Here is a 20,513-nt window from a genome sequence, read left to right on the forward strand (position 1 = left end):
TGCTTGCTCAGTGTCAGCGTCTGGGTAATTGGATCTGCTGTTGTATTCTCCACAGCACCATTGAACTTGAGCCTAAGGCCCAGACAGCTAGGCAACACCCATATCTGTCTCTTCGCCTGCCCAGAGTGCAAGCAGCCCTTTTCCACATGCTAGTGACAGTCCAGCACATTGGGGAAACTGAGGCACAAATAGATCTCCTAAAAATATTACAAAATATTCCTACTTTGTCACATGTGGCTCAGTGGCAGAAGCCCAGGACTGGGAGATGGGACTCCTGGGTTCTGTTCCTGCACTGGTCTGCTGGGTGACCTCTGGTCTGTTACCTCCCCACTGTGTATGGAGATAGTCAAGGCTGCCCCCCAATAGAGCTCTACTTATGGAGTGCTGGGGGGGTGAACGGGGTGGGGGCGGCTAGGGAAGGGCAGGAGAGTTCAGCCTGTCGTGTGGGTGTAGAGGATTGGCAGATGGAGCCTCTGCTGGTACCGCCTGGCTCGATGGGTAGCTGGAGCTGGGCGGATGGCCGGGCAGTGGCATTGGCAATGCAGTAGGTGGCGCTCTTCCCTCATCAGCCCATAGCTAATGCCCAGCCTGGCACTGAGGGCACGGTGGTACCGGAGCTACCCTTTACTAGGGGTGTAAAACCAGGTCCTCGGCTGCCCGTGGGCATGCGCCCCGGCACGCCTCCCCAGGGCTGGGAGCTGGGCCTGTTGGCCGGGGGAAGCATCAGGAGCTGCTCTCCCTGTGGGGCCGGGAGATGTATGCGTGGGGTTTGCCCGGGCCCTCGGCAGGGCAGGGCGCTCTGGAGCTGGGAGGAGGGTCTCGACATTGGCCCCTCTTGTTGCAGATGGAGGCAGAGCTGGTGGAGCAGCCCCAGGTGGTGGTTCCAGAGCCGGAGCTGCCCAATGGGATGGAAAAGGCCCAGGCGAGGGAGCCGGAGAAGAGGAGCAAGCTGAGCGCTGAGGAGCTGAGCAGGATCGAGGAGGAGGATGTGCTGGATAAGATGGTACATTGGGCCAGGCTGAGCCTGCCCTCTGCCTCTTTCTGAGCTACCTCAGCCGGGCGGTGGCTTGGGTTTGAGGGGGCAGTGGGGGTGAGGCCAGGGTGGAGGTAGGGTGACCAGATGAAATGGACAAAATATCAGGACACATGGGGGAAGGCCCCCCCCCCCAAAAAAAAGTGCCTGAGCAGCCAAAACCACCATATCGGGACAAATGGCGTCCTGATCGTGTATTGGTTGGGATGCGGGACAAAGAACTAAAAATCGGGAGAGTCTTGATTTTATTGGGACGTCTAGTCACCCTAGGTGGGGGTGAGGCTGTGGTGGAGTTGGGGCTGAGGCCGTGGTGGGGCAGGATGGGGGGGTGAGGCCGCGGTGGAGTTTGGGGCTGGCTGTGGGGCAGGGGATGAGGCCGAGGTTGCTGGTGTCGCGCTTGCCTTGGCAGCTGGACCAGACGTCGGACTTCGAGGAGCGACGGCTGATCCGCGCTGCCATGCGGGAGCTGCGGCAGAGGAAGAGAGGTAGCTGCTCATGGTTCCCTGGGGCTTGGTGGCTGGGGGAGCTGTGGGCTCAACCAAGGGCCGTGTAGGCTGGGGGTTGGCACCTTTACCATGGCAGCAGGCTGGCAGGGCTGTGGAATGGAAGCAGCAGAGGGGGGTCAGAGAGCCAGGATCCGTGCTACCGAACCTGAGCTGGCATGGGGACGTCTGGGCCCTACCCCAGGGAGGGGCTCGGCCATGGAGGCAGGCAGGCTCTGTAGCCGTTGCGGATCGTTGTGTGCGAGTCTCTGCAGTGCCATAGCCATGGCGCCGTCTGGCATGGCAGCATCATGGGCGAGGGGCAGTAGGGTCCTGGCTGGGAGAACGTCCCCATCCCTCCTGCTGTGTCTCCGGCTCTGTCAGGGCAAGGAGTTCCCCACGGGCCCTGACTCCTGGACCATGTACCAGAGGATGGACTGGGCAGGGCAGCTGGGCACCCCAGAGAGGCCGTGGTGGCTCCATGCCGGGCAGCATCCATCGCCCCCGATGCCATCATCTCCGCGTTAACGCCATCACCCGCGTACATTTGCAGAGCAGCGGGATAAGGAGCGGGGCCAGCGGCTGCAGGAGATGAAGAGCCAGGCTGCAGCAGGGAAGGCGGCCCAGACCACCGAGACCACCACCCAGCAGAGCGCCCAGTCGGCTGATGGCTCGGCCCGCCACACGCTCACCAAAACTGAGCGCCTCGTGCAGTCCAGTAAGGGGCCCTGCAAGGCCACTGAGCGCTACCGCTTGCTCTCACAGTCTGGTCCCGCTCACGCCCAGCACAGCCCACTCTGTGCTGGCCCTCTCTGCTGATCTCTTCTCCGCCACCCTGGCACAGGGCCATCTCTGGGTGCCTGCCAGTCTCTGCTGGCCTCTTCTCAATCATCTCCCAAGGCGCAGCCCCTGCTCATGGAGTCTCTCTTTGTTTCTCTCTGTCCTTCGCTGTCCCTGTGCAGACGGTGCTTGGCTGCTTGGGCTTCACTCTGAAAAAGGGCTCCTGTGCCCGGCCATCCAGGACAGCTGGCAGCCGTGGGGCCTGGCTCCCCACCGCCGAGAGCATCCAGCACGCATGTGCTCTGCCTTGCTGTGAGTCTGCTGGGCTCTGGAGGTGCAGCCTCTGTGCCAAGAATTCCCTGCTCCTCAGGGGGGCTCCAGGGACATGCCAGCTCAGGGAGAGCTGGACTGGGCCACTGTGGAGCCTGGGGCACAGGACTACACGCACCATGGGGCCTGTGTGGGGAGCCCCCAGCGAGCACAGCCCATGGCATGGCGGGCATGGAGCCTTTGGAGTGGTCAAGGGTCTGTAACGGGGCCCCTAGTTAAAGCTGGGCCTCCCCGGCTGGCTGGAGCCATCCTGGCCTCACCTGTCCCTTCCTGCGCTTCCTTTACCTGCCAGCAGCTGCTACCCAGGCTGGCATGAACTCGGGCGGCCAGCTCCTCCAGCAAGCCCTGCCCAGGGGGCTCTGTCGGCAGCTGGCAGGGAGGGCTTTTGTCCAGCACAGCCCCCTCCTCCCCCCAGGGCTGGGACTCTTCTTTCCCCCGTCGGCCTATGCACCCTGCCCTCAGCGGCACCTTCCTTCCTACACCTGTGGCTCAAGGAGCCCTGGCTCTTATGGTTCCTTCCTGTTGCCACCTGCCTTCTCGGGCATACAAGGAAGCTTGGCCACATGGGCCCTTCCACCAACTGCTCTGGCTCCTGGCCAGGCCTGGCTCTGGCTGGGTGGCACTCTCCTTGGAGAAGCCAGCCTTGGCTTCATGCTGCCTCTGCTCCTTTCGTTTACTGCCACCGGCCTGTTCTCTCCAGGCTGGGGCAGAGCCTTCTCTGCATCTCCTGCCGCCAGGCCGGGCCTCCCTGCCTCTTTCTGCCCCGGACTCTGTGTTGTCTTTAGAGCCTGCTGCACACACGCCCATCGGCCTGGTCTTCGCGGAGCTTGCTGGCCTCACTCAGCTGCCTCTCTGCAGCCACGCGTCCCTCTGGCCCTGCCCTCTCCAGGGTCGGGTGCTGTAGGTGTTGGCCTCGCCCCACCCTGGCTGACCCTTCTTTTGTCTTTTCCTCTCTTTTGCAGACGACGGCACCAGAGCCTCCCGTATGACAACGGTGGAGTCGAGCTACACAAAGCGATCAGAGAGTAAGGGCCCTTTGCCCCCTTCTGACCTGCTCTCCTGCCGCCTGGTGGCAATTCCACCTTCTCTGGGAGCAACAGCTTGCCCGATGGCACTGGGCGCTCAGCCCTGGGGGGGGGGGCGGGCACCAGCTTGCCTGAGGGCGCTGGTGGTAGCAGGCTGCAGCGCCTCTGGGCAGCGCCAGGCACAGGGAACAGACAGCTCCCACTACCTCCCTCACCAGTGTCTGAGGTTCTTCTCCTTGCTTCTGCAGATGGCAGCACGTTCGTCCAGACCAAATCTTCCTACAGCTCCTCGTCGAAGAAGGTGGGCAGGTGAGTGACCCCCTGCTGAATGGGCAGTGGCCTCTAGGGAGAGCTCCCATGCCTGTGCCCTGGGGAAGGTAGAGAAAGGTATGGCAGCTCAGTGTGGCCGCTTGCCCCCCCCCCCCCGCTGGGATCCATGGGTGGCACAGACCTTTACCCACTGTATTTCGGTGTCCCCGACCTTGGCTACCCTCCACCCCCCAGAGCAGCTGCTGTCACCCAGCGTGCTACCTGTCCTTCCAACAGCCCTGCGGGGTGTCAGCTTTTGGGGGTCTTGTGATGTCCCACATGGCTGAGTGCCCAGTGCACTGTTGGAGGGCCGTGAGAACCCGGTGCCTGTCATTCGGGGATCTCGGACCCCACTGATTTAAGGCTCCCACAACCCTGAGTAGTGTCGTCCCTGCCACACAAAGGCAGATTCTCCCCTGGTTTTGGGGGCCCAGCTGAGACCTCTGGGCCTGCATTCCTGGGCTGAGCACCCTTGCCTGTAGCTACTCCTTGGGCCCCCCCCCCCGACAGTTGAAAAGATCCTTGCACCCCTTCCCCGGGGTGCTGTTGGGACCTGGCTGAACAGAGACCTCCCTCCCATGCTGAGTCTGTCTCTCTCCCTCCCCCAGCATCTTTGACCGCGAGGACGAGAGCAGCTCGCGCCAGAGCAGTCTGGCTGCTCTGGAGCGGCGCCAGGCTGAAAAGAAGAAGGAGCTGCTGAAGGCTCAGAGCCTGCCCAAGACGTCGGCCACACAGGCGCGGAAGGCCATGATCGAGAAGCTGGAGAAGGAGAGCGGGAGGTGAGGGCAGCGGGGGCAGGGCTGACCTGGGGTGGGCCAATGCCATGGGAAGTCGACCAACATGCTGTGTGTGCTCCCCTTAGCCCCTCGAGCCCGGCCATGTCGCGGGTCGCCATGCAGCGCACCTCGAGCTTCGGTGTCCCCAATGCCAACAGCATCAAGCAGATGTTGCTGGACTGGTGCAGAGCGAAGACCCGGGGCTATGAGGTCAGTGCCCCCCTTCCCCTGCAGCTCCTGGCCAGGCTGGGCCCACTCCCTGCCCCCCATCCTCCAGGGCTTGGGTTGCCAGGTCCGGAACACCCAGTTGAAAAGGGACCCTGAAGGCTCCAGTCAGCACCGCTGGCCAGACTGTTAAAAGTCTGGTTGGCGGTGGTGCCGGTGCAGTGGAGCTGGCAGGCTCTGCGTGGTTCCCAGAAGTGGCTGGCATGTCCCATCTGCTCCTAGGCAGAGGCTCCGCCGGGGGGCTCTGTGTGCTGCCCCTGCCTGCAGGCGCTGGCTCTCATTGGCTGGGAACTGTGTGGCCAATGGGAGCACAGAGCGGGGGCACAGAGCTACCTGGCCTTTCCACCTAGGAGCAGGAGGGACATGCCAGCCATTTCTGGGAGCTGCCTGAGGTCAGCACTGCCCAGAGCCCACATCGGGGGGGGCCCCCCCACTGCAACTTCCTTCCCCAGCCCGGAGTCCCCTCCCACACCCTGAACGCCCCATTTCTGGCCTCACCCTGGAGCCCGCATCCCCAGCCCAGAGCCAGCCCTCCCACACCCCAACCACCTGCCTCAGCCTGGAGCCCCCTCCTGCACCCCAGAGCCTGCATCCCCAGCCAGAGCCCTCGCCCCGTCCTGCACCTAGTGAAACTGAGCAGGTGAGCAAGAGTGGGAGAGAGTGAGTGACAGGAGGGAGGGTGGAAGGAGAGAGTGGGATGGGGCAAGGGTATTCAGTTTTCTGCGATTAGAAAGTTGGCAATCCTATCAGGTCTCCTAGCAGCAACAGGCCCTGCTCACCCCCACCCTCCTTCCCCTACAGCTCCTGGCCAGGCTGGCCTCTCCTTTCCCCTTCCCTTCACCCCGATTCCTCGCTGGGTCAGGCCCTAGTCCCCACCCCGCTCCCCCATCCCCTTCGGCTCTTGGCCAGGGCCTGCTCTCCTCCCAGCCCCTAGCCAGGCTGGGGCCTGCTCCCTCTCCTGACCCTGCCTCTGTCCCACAGCACGTGGACATCCAGAACTTCTCCTCCAGCTGGAGCGACGGCATGGCCTTCTGTGCCCTCGTCCACAACTTCTTCCCTGAGGCCTTCGACTACAAACAGCTGACGCCCCAGAACCGCCGCCGCAACTTTGAGGTGGCCTTCTCCGCGGCAGAGTACGTCCCCCTCCCCTCCCCACCGCGCAATGCGGGCCGGGGCTGGGTCCCTGCCTCGAGCTCAGCTCCGTTGGGTCAGGAGCATGGCACTGCCCTGCTAAGGCTGGCGCAGGGAAGCAGCAAGTTCCCCAGGGCTGCCTCTCCTCTTAGCTGAGCCGGCTCCCTGCTGCCCTGCCACGTGCTTGGGGCTCTCAGGCTGGTTCTGCTGCTTCCCAGCATGCCGTGCGTGGCTGGGCAAAGCGACGCCCATGCAAGTGCCTAGGAAGCCAACGCAGCCCAGTGCTCGGTGCAGAGATGTCGGGCCAAACCCCTCTCGCCCTGTAACACTCAGAGCGCCAAGCATCGCTGAGACGGCCCCGGAGCAGCCTTCGCAAGGGACCGAATGATTCCCCAGAGAGCAACTTCCCCATAACCGGCAGCCGCTGCCCCACCATGCAGCCGAGCACCAACAGTGGCTGGCCTTCCCTGGCTAACCCTGGGTGCACGGGGAGCCCCTTCCCCTGCCTCCATCACCCTCTTCTAACTGCTTGAACGCTGGAGCAAAATCTGTGCAGGCCGAGGCCCCTCAAACTGCTTGGGGCTTGTCTGGAGTCGAGTGGGGAGGGGATGGTAAGGCTGGTGGGGGCCCTGGTGTGGTGCAGCGCTGCAGCCCGGGCGGCTGGGGGCTGGGGCGCTATTTCAGCTTCCTGAGCTCCCCCTTTTTTGCTTCTGGTTTCCTGAGAAAAGGGAGCCAGTCCAGCTCGATTCTGAGTCAGCCCCTTTCCTTCCTTCTATCTCTCCATCCATCCACCCACCTCTCCCTCCTTTTCTTCAGCGGCAGGCTAGTTCCTCCAGTGTCTCCACAGGCTGGGGATGTGTGTGTGTGTGTGTGTGTGTGTGTTGGAGGGGATCTCCAAGTTCCCTTGGCCTCTGCAGGCTGCCCTGCCGGGGATGACGTCTGGGGGCCAGGTGGCCCCAGATAGAGTGTGGGTGCCAGCTCCCCAGGGCCCAAGTGCTCTTTTTTTCTAGTCCGCACAGGGTACAGCAAACAGGTGCGTGTGCCTGGGACTTCCGCCTTCCTATTAATTATGCCTTTTGCCTTATCGGGGACTGGTGCGTGGACCATGAGAGCAATCGATCCCTCCGGCCTGGAACCCAGGTGGCCCTTCCCCTTCCTCTCCCTCCAGCCCTTGGTGAGCTTCTTGCACCGATTCCAAGCAGAGCCAGGCAAGAAGGGAGCTGGGCCTTCCCCTTTGCCACCCCATCTATATACGCAGCTATATAGAGAGCTGCTCTGCTCTGGAATCCGAATCCGCTCCTCAACCACTGGTTGGCGCCAGAGCACTTCACTCCCTTCCTCTCCTCCTCTGTCTCACTCTGTTCTTCCGCTCTGGATCTCCGCACGCCTGGACCTCACGCTCCCGCACCTGTGACTCCCCTGGCTGTGCTTGTGTAGCCCCGATTCCTGTTAGTCTCACAGTGCCAGTAGTGCAGCGGTACCTGGGAATGCCCCCCCTCCGCATTACGCACCCTCCCCAGAGCATGTGTGAACTGGAGCGTTGTTATGGCACCAGGGGAATGTGAATTGGATTGATACGTTTCTCTTGTGTTCTCTCTTTTTCTTTCTTTTCTTTCTTTCTTTCTTTCTTCCCCCCTCTCCCTCCCCCCGACTGGGCTGTGATCACTCGCTCCCCCTTTCCCCCGCCCCCAGGAAGCACGCAGACTGTCCGCAGTTGCTCGACGTGGAGGACATGGTCCGGATGCGCGAGCCGGATTGGAAGTGTGTGTACACATACATTCAGGAGTTCTATCGCTGCCTGGTCCAGAAGGGGCTGGTAAAAACCAAAAAGTCGTAGCCTATTTACACCCCCGGGAGCGATGGTGAGAATCTTCCTCTCAATCTACTGCCCAGCCCTGGCTTGGCAGTGCCCTTGGCAGGAGGGGGCAGCGAGGGGCCTGGTTGTGCTGTACTGAGTTGGGGGCTAGCGGGCAGGGCAGGGGTGAGCCTGGCAAGGCTTGGGTGCAGCTGTGCAGTAGGTGAGGGGAGAGGAGGTGAGTCCTGCCATCCATGGGGTGAGGGTCCAGGGGGCATAGCCCTCTTCCCAGAGAGCAGACCAGATGTCAGGGTGCCAGACTGTTAGCCCGACTGACTCTGACCTCAGCCAGGGCTGTCCAGAAACACTGCCTGAGTGTCAGCATCTAGAATGGGGATCAGGGAGGGGAAGAGGACATCGCACCCCAGTGTAAAACTCGGGCTGAGCCTTAGTCTTGGACCCCGGCCGGCTGCTCCCCACCAGGAGGAGGGGTGCTCTGATGAGATTTCCTTCCCCAGCTGTCTCAGGCCGGGATATGGGGCAGGGGTGGCTGTACCGAACTGCTGCTTTAATTACACTTCCCACTGTGCTGGAGCAGCCTGTGGCTGGATCAAGGGCTGGCAGAGTGATTCCTGCAGCCCCCTGGGCCGGGCTCCCTCTATGCCCTATTGCTCATGCTTGTGCTGGGTTGGCTCCCCTCTGGCAAGGCCAGGAGGCCAGTGAACTCCTGGGCCTGGTTCTTCCTCAGTCTTTGTGTCCCGCAAGAGCAGAGTTCTCATCCCCAGCGCCTGCTCCCAGCCCCCTGCCCAGGACAGTGAGGCTGCGGGGCTGAGCCGGGGATCAGGTGAGGTGAGCGAGCCCTCGTGCTGCAAAATGCCTCCTAGTCATATATGGGCAGGCGATGGGAGCAGGGAGCCTGGAAAGTGTGACTCAGGCATGTCCATCACACTGCTCCTTGTTAGTGTTTGGGCCTGTCTGGGGGCATCTCTGTTCCTGCTGGAGTCTCCCCGGCACGCGGGCCCCGTGCTGCACTGAGCACATTGCAGGTTCAGCTATGTCTTTATAAGGGCAGGGATTCTCCTGAGCCTGCCTCAAGCTTTTCCATCACAAACCCAGCCGGGCCTGTGCCTAAGTGCCCTGCAGGGGTGGAACCAGCTGCCTGGGGCTGCATTTCCAGAGGTGCTGGAACCAAGAGGAGCAGCAGGGGCTGGCCAGGGTCATCTGGGCTCCACGCTGGCCAGAGCCAGTAGGGCCCCCCAGGCTGGAGATGTCTCTGCAGTGATTTCCCAGTCTCTGCTGCAGTGCAGGACTCAATGCATTGAAAGAACCGTACGGGGCCTCGGCCTGGAGCAGGATGGGGCGGCATCGGCACAGCTGTATGAGTGGGGAGCTGCAGGGCAGAGGGCCCCTGGGGTAGTTAAGTGGGCAGGGATGGGGGGGCAGAAGCCCTTACCCCCAGCACCGGTGCTCTGTGCTGAGTGCCCAGCAGACCCTGTGTCAGTCTTGGCTCCCACATCCCCTCTCCACGCCCACGCTGCTGGAAGCAAGCAGGCACTGTTGTGGGATGGGTGCAGGAGGTGCCTGCCCCCTCCTACACTTTTGGCCAAATGCCTAGAAGCCGCTGGGCCAGCAAGCCCCTTTCACTCCCAGCGCCAGCGGTCTTGGCAGGGAGCGCTGAGCCGGGTGTGACGGAGGACTGGGTACGCCTGTGCACAGAGCCCCTGCCCCGCCTTTCGCGTGTACTGACCTGCCCACCTGCTGAGCTGGGGGCGAGACCAGGAGGCTGTGGGGGGGAAGCCCCGAGTGCAGGGCCATGGGGCAGCCAGCTCAGCATAAGTTCTTGTGTGGGTCCCCACTGCCCGGCAGCTGCCCTCAAGTCAGGGTCTGACACAGCGCCCAGCTGCAGAGCCCGGCTCCCCCTTAGCCCTGCCCTGTTCTGTCGCAGGCCAGCGTCTCTTCACTTCTTGTTGTCCCAGCAGTGCAGGCCCCGAGTCCATCTCAGCAGCCCACAACTGACTGCCCGCCCCGCCCCCGCGGCCTGGGCTGGCAGAATAACACGCTGCAAGAGGTGCACGCAAGGAACTGTCGGCAGCAAACAGCTAGTGGTTGGAGCTCTGCCACGGCTCACTGTGTGACCTTGGACAAGCAGCACCTCGGTTTCCCCACCTGCAAAAGTGGGAGGATGCTGAAGGGACTAATCAGGGGTGGGGCAGCATGTGGAGCTCCCTGGCTGGAAGGTTTCTGCGTGGTCTCAGTCCTGCAGCTCAGCTCCCTGCCCTGTGCAGGCAGAGGGTGGGCTGGGTAGGCGGGTGAGGCATTGTGGGGCTGAGCTTGGGGGAGGGGGCAGGGGCCTACTCTCTGCTTGGTGCTGTTTTAACGCTGCAGGTGAGAGGTACTCTGCTGCCAGCCGGAGGCGCTCCCCTGCCTCTGAGGAGAGTCAGCATGGGCTCTCTGATGCCCTGGGGGCAGGCCTCTCCCCCTGCAGGGCTAGCTGGGGCGATTTCCTGCTCTGGGCTCTGCCCCTGGGCCTGAGCAGTGCAGGGAAGGCCTGGCTCCTAGGGAATCAGCCATTTGCTGACAGGGCACCGGCCCCAGTCACCAGGGATGTGATCAGCTGGGCTTTGCCTCAGCCCCTGCCAGGGAGCTGGCTGAGCCAAGCACCTCCAGGTTGTGCTGTGCACATGCTGGTGGCATGGGCCAGGCTCTCCCAGCTCTCCCAGCCTCCACGCAGTACCCTCGCTGCTCAGTGCTAAGGGGCGCCAATGCCCAGACAGACAGGGGTGGGAAGGGGGCTTCGCCGTTATGGGGCTCTTTCCTGGTGAATTGGTGGGGTCCTGGGTGCTGGTTCCACAGCAGCCTGCTGCTGTACCCGCAGCTGCCACTGCTGGGCGCTGTTCCTTCCTGCTGCCAGGTGTCTCCCAGCATGCTGCCCCATATCCTTGGAGCACCGTGTGCCCAGCCCTGTTCAGCAGAAGGGGCTGATGTCTGGGGGCAGAGGGATCCTTCGTCCCCCTCCACCACTTCCACACAGGGATCTCAAACCGCTTTACACCTGGGCCTTTGGTCTCACCCCGGCACCCACCAGGTCTGTGAACTGCTGCTGGCTGCACAGGGAGTCTGTGCCAGCGCTGGGGAGCAGGAGGGGGATGCTGGCTCCAGGCATGTGCTCACCCTATCAGCCCTTGCTCCCTCTGCAGTTGAGATGTCAGATGGGCCTGAGTGGACTTGAAGGCACGGATCTCCCCGAGCGTGAGCTGGGCAAGGCGTGGCACTGGGTTACCAACTCAACTCCATTCTTTCAGGCCTGCCTCTTCTGTGCTCCAGGCAGGGCTGCTCTCTGCTGGGGGGCTTGGCATCGCTGCAGAGCCCCGGTGCTCCCCCACTATTGCCTCATGATTTAGCCACGTGCCCTATTAAAATCCACTCCCGCCATTCCAGTCCCGGGTAGCAGAGCCTGGCCAGCCAGTGGCGGAGCTGCCACCTCCCCTTTCCTGCACTGTTTGCAGCAGCTGCCGTGACCCTGGGGCTAGTGCCAATGGCTCCCAGCAGAATCCGACTCCGGGAGCCTGTGCTGGGGTTCTGGGCCAACGAGGTCCTGCTGGGTGCAGAGTCGGGGCTGTGCCCAGCCTGGTCTGTCTGTCCACACTGCTACAACGTCAGCTGCTCCTGCTGCAGCTTCCCCTGCGCCCCCTCCTGGGGAGGTGAGAGGCACTATGTGCCCATGTTGCAGCTGAGGGGTGGGTACAGTCCTGGTAATCCTGCTGCTGTTACAAATCTTCTGGTGCTGCAGGTCGTGCCCCAGCAAGCCTAGGCCTGCCTGGGCTCCCACCCGCCGACATCCTTCCCAGAGCAGCCATGGAGGGCACCTGGCAGGGCCGGGGTGAGGTGGATGGATTGGCAGTGTGGAATGTGCCTGCCTCTGCCCCTGGAGTACCTAGACTGCCCATCTGCACCCACTCACTCCCCTAGCTCGTATCCCAGCAGGGGTGAGCCTCAAGCCAGGGCTGATGGAGTCGCAGCCTCTGCTGGGGAGCTGCAAAGAAATTGGCTTATTGGGCTTGGGAGAGGAGGGCAAGTCTGGCAAGGCTGGAGTGTACCCATGTGCCCCAGGCAGCATGGCTCAGGCCTGGCATACAGGCCAGCAGGCAGCCAGCTGGGCTGGTTACCAATGGGGCAGTTTGCAATCAGGAGTGTGGGGGCGCAGACTGGCAGCCTCCTCAGCCACCGTTGACTTCCAGAGCTGGGGAAGTGGTGGGGTGGGCAAGCAGTGCCTGCGGCCTTTGGAGGCCTTGGGCTACCCTGGACCTAACCCTGCCATCTGCCCAAGCCCTCAGCCTGCAGACATGAGGATGGGAGTTGAGGGCACTAGCCGGATCAGGCCCTTTGCCCAGGGCACCTGCTGTGGTGGGTGATTGTGCACATGGGGCGCTTGTAGGCTGGGCCTGTGGAGGAAGGAACTCACCCATCCTGGGGCGAAGGAGACTTGGTGGCAGCAGCAGGGCATGCAATGGGGGCACAGGCTGGTGGCAGGGTCCTGCTGCTGTGTTCTCAGCTGGGCACAGCCTGCCCTTGGCTGCAGGGTGGGAGGGGATGAGGGAGCCCAGGGAGGAGGCTCTTGTGGGTGGGGGGGGGGGGCGAATGTCGACATGCAGTTCAAACATAGGGCAAGTCCTGAGGGGTGTGTGGTCCGGGGCTCGTGCAAACATCTGCTCTTATTCCGGGTGCCTGCTACCCCCATGCTGGCACTGGAGCTAAAGCTGCAGGTTGCCAGGCTCCTGTCAGGGGCCCAAGGGAGGGAGGAGGCTGTCATGGGACCCAAGGGGTGGGAGCTGAGGAGGGAGACAGGACAGCAACAGAGAGGGGTGGCATGTCCGCTCCCCAGATGGGCAGTGGGGGAGCTCCCCTTTCTGTGAGGACATCCCAGGAACAGGTTCACATACAGGCTGAGGGCACAGCCCCCTCTGGGCACCGCAGGCTGCAGGCGAGCAGAAGCCAGGGGTGTGTGGGATGGCCTGGGGCTCTGTGAGGGCAGGTGCCCTCAAGTCAGGGCCAAGGTTTAAAGGCAACAGGCACTAGCCTTGGCCTGCAGCTGAGGTGAGTGGGCATGGGGCCAGGTCACAGCTCAGGTGGAGAGGAGCAGGGGAGGCAAGGAGGGCTGTGAGGAGAGAGAGCAGGATATGTGGCAGGTGCCAGCTGTGGGGGTGATGGGGCCAAGGCCCTGGCTGGCTGGTGAGGGCCAAGGGTCTGGGCAGTGGGTTGTGTGGGCAGGACCTAGGGAGAAGCTGGGCCGATGGACACACCACCCACCTGGGCGTGCATTTGTCTGAGATGTTTACCTGAAAGTAGAGGCTGATGCACCAGGGTTACCCATGCCAGCTGGGCCCAGAGGGCTGCTGGTTGTGGAGGGAGCCCTGGGTGGTGGGCTAGTGCCTGTAAGCGGGGGGCCAGGCAAGATCTGAGTAAGGCCTGCAGCTTGGGGGCTGGGACCAGGCATGTGTGGGGTTTCAGCAGAGGGGAGGCTGGGTGAGCTGTGGGGGCTGCATGGGCTCTTGGCAGGGCAGGGTAGGGTCTGGCCTGCAGGAGGCAGTTGTGCCCATGGTCTTGTGTACCATGCTCATTACCTTCTCCCCGCAGGATGCTGGTTGACTGCATGCCCCTGGTGGAGGTGGAAGACATGATGATCATGGGGAAGAGGCCAGACTCCAAGTGTGTCTTCACCTATGTGCAGTCCCTCTACAACCACCTGCGGCGCCATGAGTTACGCTTGCGGCAGAAAGAGTTCTAGAGCCCCCCTGTCCTGCCCCCCCTGCCCTGGACACGGCTGCAGAGTAAATAGACCCCGCACTGCCCCTGCAGGGACCCAGGTGTGCAGAGGGGGTACTGCCCACCCCCAGCGGACCTGCCCAGCCATCAGGCTGCCCCGCAGGGTCTGGGTGAGGCTGAGACTGGTCCTGCACTGTCTGTGCTCTGCCCCCTGGCCATGCTGCGAGCTCCCTCCATCTTCTCCATGGCAAGCTGAGCCCCTATGGTCCCTGGCCTGGTCCCCCGCCAGCTTGGCTCTCACCCCTCTGCCCTGTGCTTTATAGAGTATTATTTTAAGTTATTCATTTTAAAGGAATTGTTTTTATGCTGTGCAATACCCCCGACCCCACTTGGCATGGAGAGCCCTGTGTACATTTCAGCTGGCTGTGTGGGCCTGTGTGCTGCATAGTGGCAATGGGCTGGCATGGTGCTGTAGACACCTGGCCCAGGGATTTGTCGCTGGAGTTACATGGGTGGGTGCGTGAGCACCCCCCACTACCCTGCTTCCTCCAGGGCTTGCAGCCTGGGTAGCTGGTCTCTGGATGCAGCGTATGTGTGTGTGGCGGGGTTTGCTGCCCTTGGGGGTAGTTGCCCTCCTTGGCACTCCAGAAGGGTGCTGCTCACGCTCCTGCTTGCAGCCCTCTCCCTTGGGAACCTCCACACTCAGCATTGTGCCCACACCTGGGGGCAGTTCCCACATTGGCACACTGCTGCACTGCTGCTCACCCCCACCCCTAGGAGGCACGGCCCTTGGTGGGACCCACATTCCCTTTGCCCTGGGGAGCTGGACTGGAACCCAGTGAGGGGGTGGGCTCCTGGGGCAGGCCCCTCCCAGTGGGGCAGCCCCCTGGGGCTTGGCTTGGCACCTCCCACTTGTTTCCTAGCCCTCCAACCTGGCTCTGGGCCCTTTGCACTAAGTGCCACTAGCCAATTGTGTAACTGTTTCTACACCCCCATAGACACTTGTATCAACACCAGCCAGACAATAAAGTTCTGTTATACAGGGCCTGGCCTCTGCTCCTTGCCTGCCCTGGGCAGAGGGCTGGCTGTGGTGATGTAGTGGGGCCCTTTTCCCACGGCCCTGGCTCTGCAGGCTGCCTGGATTAGCATTGCTACTGTCCCATTGCCTGGGTGGGGGTGAGGGGAGGTACGGGGCCTGCACACAGTGTGCCTCCCTCTCCTTTAGGGGAACGGCCCTGCGCGCTCTCGTCTGCAGCTCTGCCCAGTTCCGGCCTGGCCAGCTCCTTTCCCTGCCAGCAGGCAGGTGTGGGTGGGCCCAGTCCCTCTGCCCTGCTCCCCTCTCCACACACCAGCTTTCCTGTGATGGTTGCAGCCCCCAGGCTGGTGGGTTCATAGAGCAGAGCTAGGCCCTACCCCCTATTTTCCACCCCCCCACCCCCATGGCTATGACTGCAGAGTGGATCCTGGTGGGATGAGAGAGATGGGGGCCTCCGGGAACAACCAGCAGGGCTGTAGCCTAGGGGTAGAAAGTCCTTCCACCTGCACCATCCCTCTGCCCCATTGGTGTCCAGGTTCCTGCAGGGGCCAGGTGTGGGGTATGGGGGGCTTCTGAAGCCATGCTGCACCTGAGGAGGCTGCACTGTTTCTGGGGTGTCTTAATGCTGGGTGTATTCCTGGCTGAGCCAAACCCCCATCCCCTCTGCTCTGGCTCTCAGCTCAGACACTCATCCTTCCCCTCCCCACTGGCTAACGCCCATGGCTAAGATCCCCAGCACAGGCTGGGGGAGCATCTCCCAGTGTGGAGGAGTGGAACTGCTGTCCAGTTCCCGGTGAGGAGCACACTGCAAGGCTCCACCAACCCATGTCCTGGACATGGGGCAGACCCCACCTCGGCCCCTGGCTCTTCTGCGGGGCCCAGCTCCAGCTCTGTCAATCAGCAAGGGCCCTGGCCTTGCCCCACCCCATGGCCAGCTCATCAAGGGGGCTTTCCCCCCCTGCAGCTGGGAAGCCAACAGGGAGCAGCTGGGTCTAGGCAGCCAGGACTAGCCCCTAAAAAATACAGGTCTGGTCTGAGCCCCGCCCCCCGCAGCCACCAGCCACAGCCTGGCCGCTTCCCTCGACAAGCTGGACCAGAGCATGGCTCTGACTTGAACCCAGCCTGTGAGGACCACCAGTTGCTCCCATCCCCCACTGGCTACAGCTGTGCTGGGCCAGCCAGCTGCATAGGAAGACAGGGCCTTCCTAATGCACCCGTGGGGTAGGGCTCTGACAGACCACCCCAGGAAGAAGATCACACACTGCAACACGTGGGGTGAAGGGGCCTTTATTCCAGCTCTGGACACAAGCCCTTGGACCACAGCGCAGATGGCAGGGAGCCTGCCCATGCTCCCCAGCATACAGTGACCCCGGGCCCTCTGGGACTCAGCTCATCCACCCTCAGCACCCAGAGCTTTCAGCTGAGGGCTTCATTCTCTCCCTGCAGGCAGGGGGCACTGACGCACAGCACAGAAGCACTAGCAGGCTGGTCTGGATGCCATGGGATTGCCTGTTAACAGCCATGGGGCTGGGCAGCTGACCCAGGGCTGGTATAGAACATATTGTGTTCATACTGTGGGGGGCAGAAGCTGTGTCACACCTATCAGTGGGGTGGGTGTACAGTCCATACACCCTGTGCATGTACATGCACCTCCCCCATGCACACTCATTGCACGGGCACACACATACCTCATGCACACTCATTCCACGGGCACACACACCCCATGCACACTTTTGGCTGCTCTCTATAGATCTGTGTGTTCCTGGTTGTCAGGCTTCCTGGGGGGCTTGCTCTTGGCTGTGGGAGCTGGGGGGGAGGGTGTTCCAGGGCCCTGCTCCTTCGCTTGCAGGGTGGGCGGAGGCCTGGCTGGGGCGAGCTGGAACTCCTCAGGCACTGGGGCATCAGGTGCCTCCTTGCGGTAGAATCCCAGCTCCTGCACCAGCTGGTTAATCTCCTCCCGACTCATGTCACTCAGGGGAATTCTCTGCAAAAAGACAGGGACTGCAGAGCTGGACGACCAGCAGCCCCAGCCCAGCACCGACTGGCCTGCTGCTAGTCACAGCTGGGCCAGCAACTTATGCCCCTGCAGGCTCAGCTCCCTCCCACAGCTAGGACCAGGGCTCCTGTCTGTCCAGCACCATGAGTGCCTATGGCTGGGTCTGCACGGGCAGGCAGCCTCCCACTGGCTTTCATAGGCTGACTGTAGAACGCATCCCCTGCTGGGACAAGCAGCCGAGAGCTACCCCAAAGCCAGAGCTCCCACCCTGCTCCCCACAGTGCCCCCTGCTGGGAGAGGCTGGGACAAAAGTACCCAGGAGCACCCCTTCTTCCCCACACCCACCCAGCCCTTACCTCTAGCTCCTCGTATCTGAAGCTGAGCAGCACGAGCTCAGGGTCGGCTCCAGGGAGATGCTTCATCACCAGGTTGTGGCTGGAAGGTGCCCTTAAGGATCCTGGCAGTGAGGGGGCATGGCCCTGACCTGGCATCAGCATCCCACTGATCATGGCCTGGGTGACTCAGGGCTGGGGGAGCACCCAGGCCTGGAAGTTGCAGGGTTCTCTGTGTCCCCTGGGCTGGGAGAGTGGGGCATGGACCCCTGGCTGACGTGATATTCCCTGAGCAGCCCAGCAACCCCTGGGCTAGCTCCTGGGACGACGACAGCCCTAGCATTGTGTCCAGGGAAGCAGGGGCTCTGGCCGCAGATGTGGTGGGAGGCAGTTTGGGGTTTAGCCTCCAGCAGGTGGCTGAGCATCTGCCTCTGGGCTACAGCATCTCTGCTTCCCCTCCCCCCCCAGGCACAGGGACTTGATGCTAATTCTGAGGGTAAAGGGAGCTTGATCTCATATCCCCCATCCCCCGCAGCCCTGGACACCAGCCACCTGTCCCCGGGAGCCACCACCACATCCCACAGCGCTGGGCAGGTTAGTGGCAAATGGTCATCTGGCTCCAAAGTCAACACCCAATTGGGGTGAATGGGAGCTCTTGGCCCAGGCTGTCTGCAGACTCAGGCAGGCGCCACAGACCCACTGACATGCACGGGGGTTCACAGCCCTGCAGGCTAGAAATGTGAGCTTGGATCTTGGAGCCAAATCCCAGGTTTGCCAGCCCCCTCCCCATCCACAGCCTGGCCCAGCCCTGGAGCAGGAAAGGATACTACAGAGGGATGTCCTCAGTGACAAAGGCCTTCACCTGGAAGGGAGCAGAGATGAGTGCTGCCCCCGAGAGACACACCCCAAAGGGGCCAGGAGGGCTCCCCCACACCACAGAACCCCCAGGGAAAGCAGGAGGCTGCATGAGACCTGTGCACCTGCCCATCCTGCCAGAGCTGCCCTTACCCCCGTGAGGGAGGGGTTGCCCTACCACCCTGGCAGAGGAGTTTGGCAAAGCACTGTGATAGGCCTGGCCCCAGCATGAGCAGTGCCTGGGGGAGGAAGGACTCCAGGAGGAGGCTGAGGGGGTGTCCCAGTCCCCTGTATAGCTGCCCAACGGAGGAGGTGGGGCTCATTCCCTGTGTCCCCAGCCCAGGGTGTGGCAGCACTCACCTCCTTCAGGCGGCTGAGCCATCATCCTCCGCAGGTCTGAAGGAAAGGAAGAGCACAGGGAGTGAGAGCTGCCCCAGCCCCCCACGCCACCCCCTAACCCCACTGCAATCTTCCCACTATCCCCCCTGCAATTGCACCAGCAACCCCGCCTCCCATCGCCCTGCAGCCCCACCTGTAACCTGCTTCCCCAGCCCCACATGCCCTTTGCCCCCAGCAATCCCATTTATAACTGCCTCAATCTGGTTTCAACCCTCCCCCATCCCCTTGCACCCACTCCATCCCTACCACCCCTCTGTAGGGCACTTCCCCAGATCCCAGGGCCCTACCCTGCCCTCTGCTCCAACTCACTGATCCCCACCCAGACCCAGCTGGTCCTTCTATGGTCCCCATCAGCAGAGTATCTGAACTCCTCCCAGTCTGTAATGGGTTGGGGCTGGGCAGGGCTTACACCCTCAGGCCAGAAAGGCAGTGAATTGCCAGGGTCCCACAAGGAGCCTGTGGCAGAACAGGGGTCCCCAAGTTCTTGGCCCCAGCCATGGGGTCCCCCTTCCTCTCCTCCCCTGGGCAGGGTGGGCTGCTCCTAGTTGGACCTGGCCCCTCCCTGCCTGCCCCTGCCCCACACTGGGCTCCTCCAGGTCTCCAGGGCCAGGTCACCAGGAGAAGCAGAATGCCTGGTTGCCATGGTAATGAAGCACACATCAGGTTGTCCTAGTAACAAGTCATGTTAATGGTTTCCAGGGGAACTCATAGGGGTGCTTCACCCCCTCCCCAAAGCAGAGTTTGGGGGTTCATCCCTGCTAGGGCTGTGCCTCTCCCCACCTTTCATTGTGGTGTGGTCTCCACCCAGCTGCCCCATAGCGCTGACTGCTGCTCACCGATAAATGGAACCCCTGCCCCAGGTCATCCACACACACCCGCCCCCGCCATTCCCCAGCTTCCCTGCAACCTGGGGACCCCTCTCTGGGATCAGGGGGTGGGGGAAGCCGATGGCCACTTGCCCCTGGTTAATTGCTGGGTGGAGGTTGGACCCAGTTGGTAGCTCGTCTCCCACACAACCTGGGGCGCTCAGATCTCCCCCCAGAAGGATTTGGGGTACCCCGCCCAGGGGGTTGGGCAGAGCCCCGCGGCACAGGGAGGGGCAGGCACCGCGTCCACAGGGGCTCTGGAGCCGCAGAGGAGAAGGCTTCTCACTCCCGCCCCTGCTGCCTCCGGCCCGGCCCGCGTGGTGCTCCTCGCCCCAGGCAGCAGCCTGGCTTTGCTGTTCGGTGCGAGCGGCCCTGCTCCAGCCCCCCGGGATCAGCCTCCCCCAACCCCGGCTACTCGGGGTCCAAGCACTGGCACAGCAGCCTGCTCACGGGGTTCCCCTGCCTGGGGGCGGGGAGAAGGATGCCCCAAGACACAGACTGGGGAGGCAGGACGACCCTCCCCTGCCCCCCCCCCATCTTGCCTGAACACCCCACGTCCCTGCATGACGCTCTCCTTATCCCTGTCCCCCGCTCCCGCAGCGCCCGGCCTGTCCCGATCGCCCCACGCCCCGCTCTCCAGCCCGAAGCGGCGGGCGCTTCCCCGAGCCCTCCGCCGTTACCTCCACCTTGCCCCGGGCCAGCCCCTGCAGCTTCCCCCAGTCCGGCGCGTAGGCGCGCAGCGGCGCCAGCAGCCCGGCCAGCAGCAGGAGCAGGCGGCGCATGGGGCCGGGCCGGGCCGGGCGTGCAGGGGGCTCGGAGCGGAGCCTGCTGCTGGGGCCGCTGCCACGTAGGTAGGAGGGGAGGGCGGCGGTGCAAGCTGGGAGCCCCGCCTGTCCGGCCGCGAGGGGGCGGGGGGCTCCGGCCTCTCCCTATGGCACCGTGCCTCCCGGGGCATGGGGGGGGCGCACACAGAGCGGGCCCCTAGGCACCGGCAGCCCCCGGCTGCAGCGGGGGGGACGCACCGCTTCACTCCCCGCTGCCACGCGGGCAAAGTAGCTCCACGTTAACTCAGGGGCATCACCACAGCGGGACCTGCTGCTTCCTTTCTGCACCGGCAAGCGGCTGTATGGAAACTTTTTAAAGACACCCTAATAGAGGCTCAATTTAAATGGATGCCCCAAATTACAAACCATAGTAAGAGAACCAAAAAAGGGCGACTGAGGGGAAACCACAAAGTAAGAGAAGCAGTGAGAGGCAAAAGGCCTCTTTTGCAAAGTGGAAGTTAAATCCTCGCGAGGAAGGAGCATAAACTTGGGCAAATGAGATGTAAAAATATCATTAGGAAAGCCAAAAAAGAATTTGAAGAACCGCTAGCCAAAG

At 62.7% G+C, this 20,513-nt stretch overlaps 2 protein-coding genes across 9 annotated transcripts in view; one reads left to right on the top strand and one right to left on the bottom strand.

Moving 5' to 3' along the window:
- The window catches only part of SMTN (smoothelin), a 51,965-nt gene extending 37,271 nt beyond the window's left edge, over positions 1–14,694 (top strand). For 5 of the 7 annotated variants that reach the window (XM_038373391.2, XM_043497861.1, XM_043497860.1 and 2 more), the window contains 9 exons: positions 845–1,003; positions 1,443–1,518; positions 2,069–2,233; positions 3,588–3,650; positions 3,899–3,959; positions 4,568–4,738; positions 4,822–4,945; positions 5,942–6,093; positions 13,521–14,694. In XM_038373391.2, the coding sequence (XP_038229319.1) occupies positions 845–1,003; positions 1,443–1,518; positions 2,069–2,233; positions 3,588–3,650; positions 3,899–3,959; positions 4,568–4,738; positions 4,822–4,945; positions 5,942–6,093; positions 13,521–13,671 (1,122 nt within the window). In that variant the 3' untranslated portion in view covers positions 13,672–14,694. Of the gene's footprint in view, positions 1–844; positions 1,004–1,442; positions 1,519–2,068; positions 2,234–3,587; positions 3,651–3,898; positions 3,960–4,567; positions 4,739–4,821; positions 4,946–5,941; positions 6,094–7,783; positions 7,954–13,520 lie in introns of all 7 variants that reach the window. The other 2 variants (XM_043497863.1, XM_043497862.1) reach the window with 1 other exon arrangement.
- A 1,262-nt stretch (positions 14,695–15,956) lies between these two features.
- On the bottom strand, positions 15,957–19,994 carry SELENOM (selenoprotein M). Of its 2 annotated transcripts, XM_043497865.1 has the most exons (6): positions 19,814–19,994; positions 18,229–18,264; positions 17,841–17,875; positions 17,038–17,116; positions 16,405–16,669; positions 15,957–16,369 (listed from the first exon to the last, which is right to left on the bottom strand). In XM_043497865.1, exons 1-5 carry the CDS (start codon positions 19,913–19,915, stop codon positions 16,430–16,432), a joined length of 492 nt encoding a protein of 163 aa, XP_043353800.1. In that variant the 5' UTR covers positions 19,916–19,994; the 3' UTR covers positions 15,957–16,369; positions 16,405–16,429. The 2 variants fall into 2 exon arrangements, with proteins under 2 accessions (XP_043353800.1, XP_038229475.1); XM_038373547.2 differs by having other exon boundaries at positions 15,957–16,669.
- Between the last annotated feature and the right edge of the window lie 519 nt (positions 19,995–20,513).

Source organism: Dermochelys coriacea, chromosome 15 (genome assembly GCF_009764565.3).
Source record: "Dermochelys coriacea isolate rDerCor1 chromosome 15, rDerCor1.pri.v4, whole genome shotgun sequence".
In the NCBI taxonomy this organism is placed as follows: Eukaryota; Metazoa; Chordata; order Testudines; family Dermochelyidae; genus Dermochelys; species Dermochelys coriacea.